Source organism: Narcine bancroftii, chromosome 4 (assembly GCF_036971445.1).
Source record: "Narcine bancroftii isolate sNarBan1 chromosome 4, sNarBan1.hap1, whole genome shotgun sequence".
Classification (NCBI taxonomy): domain Eukaryota; kingdom Metazoa; phylum Chordata; class Chondrichthyes; order Torpediniformes; family Narcinidae; genus Narcine; species Narcine bancroftii.
Genome location: NC_091472.1, coordinates 195,662,852 through 195,673,372, shown reverse-complemented (window position 1 = coordinate 195,673,372; position 10,521 = coordinate 195,662,852). Strand labels below are relative to the sequence as shown.

General features: G+C 40.9%; 1 protein-coding gene across 1 annotated transcript in view; it reads left to right on the top strand.

The window, feature by feature from the left end:
- Window positions 1-483: 483 nt before the first annotated feature.
- Window positions 484-10,521, top strand: part of tmed2 (transmembrane p24 trafficking protein 2) — a 29,462-nt gene continuing 19,424 nt past the window's right edge. The window contains exons 1-2 of the mRNA XM_069933501.1: window positions 484-747; window positions 7,965-8,157. Of these exons, the coding sequence (XP_069789602.1) occupies window positions 562-747; window positions 7,965-8,157 (379 nt within the window). The 5' untranslated portion in view covers window positions 484-561. The remainder of the gene's footprint in view (window positions 748-7,964; window positions 8,158-10,521) is intronic.

Here is a 10,521-nt window from a genome sequence, read left to right as displayed (position 1 = left end):
GGACAAGAATAAACTCCAGAGGGTTGTTAACCCAGCCTGCAACATCACAGGCACCAGACTCCACTCCATCGAGGACATCGACATGAGGCGGGGTCTTAAAAAAGCAGCTTTTATCCTCCAAGACCCCCGCCACTCAGGACATGCCCTCTTCACTCTGGGAAAGAGTGCAGGAGCTTGAAGACAAGCGCTCATCAGATTCCTGAATGATCAATGAACCCGACACGGTCTTACTTTTCGTGCACTACTTTTTTAAACTTAATGTTGTAAGATGGTTTTAACATGAGTGCCTACACTATGATTCTGCCGCAAAACACTGAATTTCATGCCTATAAATCCTGCTTCGTTTCCCGGTCCTACCTGCAACAGGTTGCAGGGCGAAGTGAAGTCCCAAGTCGACGGAGAACGCGCGTACGTTCAAGCACGCTGAGGAAAGGTCGCGTGCGCCGGCGCAGTGTGGAAGAGCGTGAGTGGAGCGCGCAGGCGCATTGAGGTCGGCGGTTGACGTGACGTGGCAGCGGGTGAGACAGGCGAGGGTCGGCGCGGACGGGCCGCCGTGTGAAGATGCTAACGTTCGGCGAGTGTTCGGTGCTACTCGGCCTCCTCACCTACCTGTGCGGCGCCTCCGCCTATTTCGTCAGCATCGACGCGCACGCCGATGAGTGCTTCTTCGAGAAGGTCACGTCAGGCACGAAGATGGGTCTGATCTTTGAGGTGGCCGAGGGTGGCTTCCTGGACATCGATGTGGAGGTAGGCGAGCGCCTGGCGTCACTAGGCCGCAATCTGCCAACAGGCGACGGGAGTCTGCGGCCCAAGACGGAGTATGAATCTGGCGCCTGGCCTTTTTCGGACGGACCAGGTCATCTCGGTGGATGTATGTGCCACCGCCGACATGAAGTAGTGGGTAGAAGGCCTTACTGACCGGCTCCGTCCTCCATTCTCTAGCAAAAAGGGAGCGTGTCGCCAGATGGCCGTTTGTGGATGATTTCCCATACTCAAGCTGTGGAAATGTGCATTGTAACCTCCTGTGCAATGTGACAAACCAAGTAACCTTCCATGTGTAGTGCAGGCATCTGCAGGGAGTTGAACATTTCCAACAAGGTTCTATTAGCAGGCACTTTGTCTTGTTATTTCATGCCAAATGCCCACGATGGTTTTTGTGATAATAAAGGAAAGCAACTGAGTGTGTTTTGGTAAAGTCATTGAAGTCGTTTTCCGTTGTACTCGTCCTAAAACAGATTGAGACAAGTAGCCCCTGTTTCTCTATTCAGTAATCAGGGACTTGACTTCAGAAAATACCTGCATGATATGGAAGATTTGTGTGTTTTTATCTTCGAGTATTAAAGGGTTAATATAACGATATGTGGATTTTGTCAAGAGGAGTTTTGTAGACCTTTGGTCCTGTATATCTAGTTTCAACACCTCAACACAACCCCCCCCCCCACCCCAAGTTGATGGATATCAAGTCTTGAAAGTAAATGTCATATTCCCATATTCTCACTTAATTATAGAGTGACTCTACAAGTCTTTTTGTATCCAGAAAGAATGAAATATTTGGCTTCAATAGAAACTTTAACAACTATTTAAAATGTAGACATGCTGACACTTTGTTTTGTTCACATTTTTAAGATTTCCTGATGTTGAAACACTGCAATAAGAAACTTATAATGTCTCATTGCATGATATGCCATGAACAGTATATGTAAAGATTGATTAGTACCAATGTTAGATTACAGAAATGGACATCATGTCAATTTGCATTTGGAAAGTCTATCACAACTTTGAATATCAAATGCCAAGGCGAAAAATGAGTCTATTTACTTTAGTCTCAGCATTAGCAGTAATTAGGAATTTTTGAAAAGTAATCCACAATGACCCATTGTCCTGCCACTCCCCATGCTTTTTAATTTCAACTTCATCAAATATTTATCCAGTTGTCTTAACAACAGCTGTTGATTGTCTTTCTATTTTAGGTTCTGGTAGGGTATTATGAACATTAATAATTTCCAGATTTAGATTTTTTTTAATCCTTGTTAATGTATTTGCAGGTTAAGCAATAATCCTGGCCTTATTAATACATATAATTATACAGAAAAGCTTCCTTCTGATTTATATACAAGAAGCTGGACACAACACTGCATTTGTGGTTGAACCAGCAAGGCCTTTGACGAGGTCCTGCATGATGTGCGAGTCAGGAAGATCAAATCTCATTGGATCTGGGGTGAGCTGTCCAATGGGCTATAGAATTGGCTTAAGTCATTGGATGGTAGTGGAGAGCTTTTATTCATTTTGGTGGTCTGTGATCTGTGGTGTGCTGCAAGGATTGGTGCTGGATTCACTTTTTGTTTCTATTATTAACAACTTTGATGACAGTTGTAGTTGCCATGGTCAATAACTTCGCAATAACATCAAAATTGGTGCATAATGAATGTTATCTGGAATTACAAGAGGATGCAGATGAACTGGGAAAAGTAGAGCAAGGAATGGCAATGGAATTTAATTCAGAAAGTTAGATATTGCACTTTAGTAGGTTAACTCCTGATATGATTTCCATGAAAGTGGTTGAAGGAGGAGATTGGCATATTTGCCTTTATTGGTAAGGGCACTGAGTACAAGAACTGAATCAGATTTATCATCATGAATTTCTTGTTTTACAGCAGCAATATTGTGCATTACAGGTGCAAAATTACTATAAATTACAATTCTGTAAATACAAGATTAAAAAAAAAAGTTAGAGCAAAAAAAAGTGAGGTTGTATCTGTTCATTGTTCTGAAATCTGATGGTGGAGGAGAAAAAGCAGTTTTTGTGACATTGAGTGTCTTCAGGCTTCTTCCTTCTGATAGATGCTGCTTTCTTGATGTCCTTAATGGTGTGAAGACTAATGCCCATGATGGTGTTGGTCTGTTGCCTTTTCCTGTCCTGTGCATAGGCACCTCCACATCAGACAGTAATGCATCCAGTCAGAATGCTCTCCATGTACACCTGTAGAAATTTTCAAAATCTTAGGTGATGTACCAAATCTTCTCAAACTTCTAACGATCTGGTTTGCTTTCTTCATGATTGCATTGACATGTTGACCCCAGGATAGGTCTTCAGAACTTGAAGTTCCTTCCCCTCTCCACTGCTGACCCTTTGAGGTCTGGTTTGTGTTTTCCTGGTTTCTTCTTCCTGAAGTCCACGATCAATTTCTTAGTTTTATGAACATTGAGTGCAAGGTTGTTTCACTGCCATCTGTGATTCTGCCGATGATCGTGACTTCAGCAAATTTGTAAATGGCTTTTGAACTGTGCTTAGCCACACAGTCATGGGTGTAGAGAGAGTGTCCTCGAGGTGCACCTGTATTGATTGTAATGTCATGTTACATCTGTACATGATATTGATGAGACCACACTTAGAATATTGTGCACAGTTCTTGCCACTTGCTATAGGAAATGTATCAAACTCTAAAGGGTGCAAAAAAGATTTGCAACATTGTCATTGTGACTCAACTTGAATTATTATGAGAGGCAGATAGGCCTTTGTTTTGTATAAGTTTACAAAATCATAAGTTGGTCTTTTCCCTGAAGGTAGTGTAATCTAAAATTAGAGGGCACAAGTTTTAAAAAAAGATTTGAGGGGCACCTTTTTCCACACTGGCTGGTGGATATACAGAATGAGCTCCCAGAGGAGTGGTAGAGGTGTGTACAAGGTAATGTTTAAAAGACATTTTGATAGGTATGTGGATTGGAAACATTTAGTAGGATATGGGTTGAATTGAGGCAAATGGGACTGGATGAGGTCTACAACTTGATTGGCATGGACGTGGTGGGCAGTGCTATAAAATTCTATGCCTTTATTCCTGCGCTGATGAAGTAAAAAGTGAAAAAAGACTGATTTCAATGGGAAATCTTTTTGTTTTTGTTGTACAGATGCACATCTGTCGTATTTTCTAACCTCTCAGTTTTGCAGGGGAGGTTCACCAGGTTAATTCTGGAAATGAGGGGATTAGCTCATGAGAAATTGAATAGCTTGGGACTACCCTCATTGGAGTTTAGGAGGATGAGGGGTTGGGGGGGTGGGGGGAATCTTGTTTCCACTGACATGTGAGATGAGAATTAGCAGACATCAAGATTTGGGGAGTAGATTTAAGACCTTACTTAAGACAAATGAGGAAGAATTACTTTCAAAGTGTAATGAATCTATGGAATTCTATGGAATGAAGAAATAATGTAACTTTCTCTGCGGAATGAAGCAGTGGAGACTTGCTCATTAAATTTATTGAAGTTGCAGTTAAATTATTTTGCATAGTAGGAGAATTATAGTGGAGAGGCAGGTAGATGAAGCTGAATCTATGGTGAGATCAGTCATGATCTTATTAAATGGTAAACCAAACATGATGGGCTAGATGGCATACTTTCCTATTTCTTACTAAATTATAGAAAAGGTTGGCAGTGTTCCCAGCTCTACCAATCTTTTTTTTTTAAATTTTTTATTTTTCACACCATAAATCACATTAGCCATGATATACACTATTTCTTTTTCACACATATACAGTGACTTTTTCTCCCCCCCCCCCCCCCCTCCCTCCTCCCAAGCCACCCCCCCACCCCCCCTCTCATCCATTTTAGGTATACAATCTAGGTTGCATTAAGCCAGTCAGACAATGTTGTCATTCAACAAAAATACACCAGAAATTCTACTGAGTCCATTCTTTTCTTTCCTTCTCCTTCCATCAACTTAGGTAATGTTTGTCCCCGGTAGGTTTTCGCTATTGTATTTAATGTAAGGCTCCCATACTTGTTCGAATATTTCAATATTATTTCTTAACCTATATGTTATTTTTTTCTAATGGAATACATTTATTCATTTAAATTTAGTAGTTTCTTCCTTTTAATTTGGTTATGTATTCCATTAATATTTAAAGTCATATAGTTCAGCGTAGCCCTTTTATATTTTGTTTATCTTCTCTTTCTGTTTTTCCATCATTACCTTTCCTCCTTTTCCATTTCTGTTTTCTTATTTTCAACTCTTTATAAGACAACATTCCTACAACATCCAACATTTTCCTTATTCTCCTATTTCTATCTTCTTTATCCCCAATCTCCCCTTCCCCTCCTGAGTTGTCCTTTATCCCTTGTCGGACAACCACATCTCCCCTCTCCATTTGGATTTGCGAATCCACTCGCAAGCGTCAACTGATTTTGCAGTGACCGCTATTTCCCCCCACCCAGCCCCCCCCAGAAAAGATTTCACTTTTCATATGTCACAAAGGTCACTCTTTTAATTCCCTCCTTATTCTCTCTATTCCATTACCTTCCCTTATTAATTCTTGTCTATACTATCTATATTTTCCTCTAAGTACAGATACATTCACGTATGCACCTTGTCTCTATTCACTCTTATACCTCTTTACCCGCATACATATCAATCGTGATCATTTTTACTCTCATTACCCGTCTTCATCCCTCAGTCTATTTTTGTCTTTACCCACATACATATCTATCGTGATCATTTTTACTCTCATTACCCGTCTTCCTCCCTCAGTCTATTTTTGTAATTGTTCTGCAAATTTTCGTGCTTCTTCTGGATCCGAGAATAGTCTGTTTTGTTGTCCTGGAATAAATATTTTCAATACCGCTGGATGCTTTAGTATAAATTTATACCCTTTCTTCCATAAAATCGCCTTTGCTGTATTGAACTCTTTTCTCTTCTTTAGTAGTTCAAAACTTATATCTGGATAAATGAAGATTTTTTGCCCTTTATACTCCAGTGGTTTGTTGCCCTCTCTTACTTTTTCCATTGTCTTCTCCAGTACCTTTTCTCTTGTAGTATATCTTAGGAATTTTACTACAATAGATCTTGGTTTTTGTTGTGGTTGTGGTTTAGAGGCCAATACTCTATGTGCCCTTTCTATTTCCATTTCTTGCTGTAGTTCTGGACATCCTAGGGTCTTAGGGATCCACTCTTTTATAAACTCCCTCATATTCTTGCCTTCTTCATCTTCCTTAAGGCCCACTATCTTTATGTTATTTCTTCTGTTATAATTTTCCATTGTATCTATTTTTTGAGCTAGTAGTTCTTGTGTCTCTGTAGTTTTTTTATTAGATTCCTCCAATTTCTTTTTTAAGTCTTCTACCTCCATTTCTGCTGCTACTGCCCGCTCTTCTATCTTGTCCATTTTCTTTCCCATTTCTGTTAAGGTCATATCTATTTTATTCATTCTCTCTTCTGTGTTGTTTATTCTTTTTCTTAAATCCTTAAATTCCTGTGTTTGCCATTCTTTAAATGACTCCATGTATCCTTTAATAAGAGAAAGTACCTCCTTTATCTTGCCTTTCCCTTCTTCTTCTATTTCACTGTACTCTTCCTCTTCTTCTTCCTCTGGGTTGGCCATCTGTTGTTTCTTTGTTGCCCTTTCCTTCTCTTCTTTCTTGTTTTCATTGTCTTCTGTGTTCTCTTCTTGCTGCAGGTGTTCTGCAGCTGTCGTTGCCGGCTGTGGAGATCGACTCCCCAGCTGGTCCCCCCTCCCGTCGGTGTGTTTTTTTTCCTGCGCGGTTGCGCACTTTTACTCGGCTCAGCGAGCCATTTTTGTAGTCCATTATTTACCGACCTGAGGGAGCGGGTTTCTCTCTCCGCAGCGGGCCTCTTCGGACAGGTAAGGCCTTCACCTTTTTCCTCCGTTGTCTTCTCTTCCTCTCTTCTTACCGTTGATTTTGACTTTTCTTTTTTTGTCGCCATCTTCTTTCCACCTTTATACTCACTTTTCTGTAACTTTTATTTCTGTGCCTTTGTGTTTTCCTTTGTTTTTCCCGACTTTTCTGGAGAGGGCTGGAGTTCACCGTCCGGCCACTACTCCATCACGTGACTCCCTCCCCAGCTCTACCAATCTTGATGTCTGTCATGTGGTAGAAGATCCCAGAGCTGTAACAGACTCTCCTTTCTCATGCAATTACAGGAGATGCCACACCTTCCTTTTACCTCTTTCCCTTCCACCCAAATGGTCCTTCCAGGTAAAACACTTCTACTTCCAGTCTAGTGTTCCTGCATTGCGTGCTCATCAAGTGATCTATCACAATAGCCCACTCCTACTTGTGTCCTCTCATCATATCAGTTCAAGTGAGGTTTGTTTCTCCAGGTTGATGACCATAGCAATTAAGTGCTTCTGCAACAGATTTGAAAAACCATACTTGACAGATGTAGGGAACTACAGAATGCTGAAAAGCCATCTAAGGAAGTTGCTCTATTCAGACCAGTGTGCAGAACACCATGGAGTCTTAATGGTGGAATAATCCTGATCAGACTAGTGGTGAGTAGCCTGTTGCTAGGCTGCTTAGCTCTAGTTGTGTCGACACCTGAGATTTCTTGCCCTTTGGTGAATTGGATGTATTTGATGAAAAAGTGAGTATGCAGCTGAATTATGGTATGTCTGGAGACTGGTGGCTCAGGTTAGACACTTCATGCTGACTAATGGTGGGGCTGCCTGCATAAATGATTATACTGGACCATTTTGAGTTCAAACAATGACTTTTTGCAAGTGATTTGGCTTTTTTTTAAAACCTCTCCTGCTTAGCTGTTGCTGTGCTTGCTTGTTTTCTTCTAATGTCATAGTTGCAAGGAAAGTGTGATAATTCCCAAATGTCATGCCAAACCACAGCTCAAATCAAAGACTCTTATCTGCCAAGTTGGGGACCTGCAAATGTGCCACCTATTTAGAGAGGAAGATAAGTAATTTCAAACGCTGCATTCAAGGTTAATTAAAGTTCCTTATGTCAATTGGTCATTTCTATTCTAATTTATCATTATTTTGTTAGCTGATTAGGACAGTGTTGGTGATTATTTAAGTGAAATTTGTGCATCTTAATGAACCCAAAATTTATTTAAGTTATTTTATGTTATTTAAAGGATAAATCAAATATCTATATTTCCTTCCATGTATATTCTGAGTTTAACATTTGCCAGAATTTCACTTTTTTTTTGTTTTCTGCAGATTACAGGACCAGATGGCAAAAATATTTATAAGGGGGACCGTGAGTCCAGTGGGAAGTACACGTTTGCCGCACACATGGATGGAACATATAAATTCTGCTTCAGTAACAGAATGTCTACCATGACCCCTAAAATAGTGATGTTCACTATTGACATTGGAGAGGCACCAAAAGGGCATGACATGGAAACAGAAGGTGCGATTTCACACTCACCATAGTGGACTGGGGTGTAATATTGAATTCCAGTAGTGGGTAGATGTGCGATATTTGTTCATAAGGCTGCACACAGTTTCTGAAAGAAATGGGGGAAGTTATAGAAAATTAATTTGGGTTAAACAAAAGGCAGATAACTATAATAAAGACACAAAAGTGCTGGAGGAGCAGCAGCAGGTCTAGCAGTGTCCATAGAAAGTAAAGACGTATAACCAGTGGTTCAGGTCTGAGCCCTTTGTCAACTGTAGGCCAGTTAGCTGAATGTTTTGCAGATGAGAAAATGCTTGAAGCTATCATTAAGGAAGAAACAGCAAGGCATCTAGATAGAAATTGGTCCATCAGGAAAGGTGGTCCTTTAGTTAAGATAGGTTGAGAGGGATATGGGTCAAATGCAGGCAGGTGGGACTCGTGTGGTTGGGACATTTCAGGCAGCAGAGGCAAGTATGTCTCTGTTTGATAAATTTACTGGAATTCTTTGAGAAGCTAAAGAGCACAGTGAATAGAAGGGAAGCAGGACTATGTTGTATACTTGGATTTCCAGAGGGCTTTTCATAAGGTTCTGCATAAAAGGCTTCTGCACAAGCTAAGAACATATGGAGTTGATGGTAATGTATTAGCATGGATGGAGGAGTGGCAAGAGAGTTGGGATAAATGGGTGCTTTACTGGAGCAAGAGTCCATGCTGGGTCCATAACTGTTCATTATATGTACAAGTTAGAAGGGGACCAAGGACAGCATATTTAAATTTGGTGGTTGCATTCTCGCAGATTGTCAGATTAACTATTCTCCCTAAATTTAGTTGGATTTTGCAGCAATTGAATGGTTTCATTGTAGGAAAAGTCAAGAAAGGAAAATCTGTCAGCTGAGGCTCGTGCCCACTATCCCTGTCAAAGCTCATCTTTGTGGGTTGTGAAAATCTGTGATTTGGAGTCTCCAGAGAATTGGGGTTCAAAAATGCAAATGGAAGGCACATGAACAGGCCATTGAGCCCAACCAATTTGCTTCTGCTACTTGTGCTGTTTCCTGTCTTTATTCATCAATTGCTGAATCCAATTGATAGAGAGGGCGTGAAAGAAAAAAAAATCAAAGGCCAGTGGAATATTAATCTTTTTATCCAGAGGGACTGAAATTTTGTTGTGCAAAAATATAGTGTTAAATCTGAAGCACTATGCATTGGAAGAAGTGTATTTGCCCAGAGGGTGGACGATGTGGTTCCAGTGCTAAATGACAAAAAAAATCACATAAATTATATTCTCTGCAATTCATAATACAGTATGATTTTTGATTATCTGAAATGCTCTGGACCGAATGTGTATTGGTTAACTGCATTTTTTTGGATAACTGAGAAATGGCTTTAAGCAGCCCAGTATCATCAGTAGAATACTTGTATTGGCTGTTGCCAATTCCTGACGCCTCCCCACAGCCGTCACCAATCCTGTCTGGGAGCCCGAGGTCGCCAATCCCCGATGCTTCCCCACCACTGTTGCCGAACCTGTCTGAGCGCCCGAGGTCCCCAATCCTGCTGCCAATCCCTGACACCTCCACACTGCCGTCGCTGAAACTTGTCCAGGAGCCTGAGATCCCTGCTCCGATCCTAGCCCGGTAGCATCAGTATAAAACAACAGCAAAGAACAAGGGAAGGTTTTTTAAGCTGAAATTAAATTCAATTCTTCCCTTGAGAACACGAAAGCTCTGTTGGATTCAAAATAGCGCTAATAGCGAGGCGAAGTACCACTTGAGCATGGTGAGTAATTTTTTTTTGAATAACTGAGAATTTCAGTAAAGTGGTTTTCAGATAATGAGAAACATACTGACTGTATTGAGGAGAGATTGGTGAAGTGTTGAAATTTTCACGGGCAATTGGAGAATTGTGACCAATTTTGAGCTCCTTGTTTCAGAAAAGATTTACTGACGTTAGAGAGGATTCGGAGGAAGCTCGCAAGGATGATTCCAGGAATGAAAGGGTTATGAGGAATGTTTGACAGCCTGAATCGTTGGAATTTAGGAGAATGAGGGGGATCTCACTGAAACATTTTAAATGTTGAAAGGCATGAACAGAGTAGATGTAGAAAGGTTGTTTGCCATGGTGAGAGAGCCTAGGACAAGGACACAACTTCAGCATTGAAGGGCGTCCATTTACAACAGAAATGTGGAGTAATTTCTTTAGCCAGAGTGTCAATCTGTGGAATTTATTTCCACAGAAGATTGTGGAGGGGTGTATTTAAGGTAGAGATCGATAAATTCTTGATATGCCAGGGCATCATTGGTTATGGGGAGAAGGCTGGACAGTGGGGCTGAGTGGGAAAATGGATCAGCCCATGATTGAGTGGTGGGGCAGACTCGATTG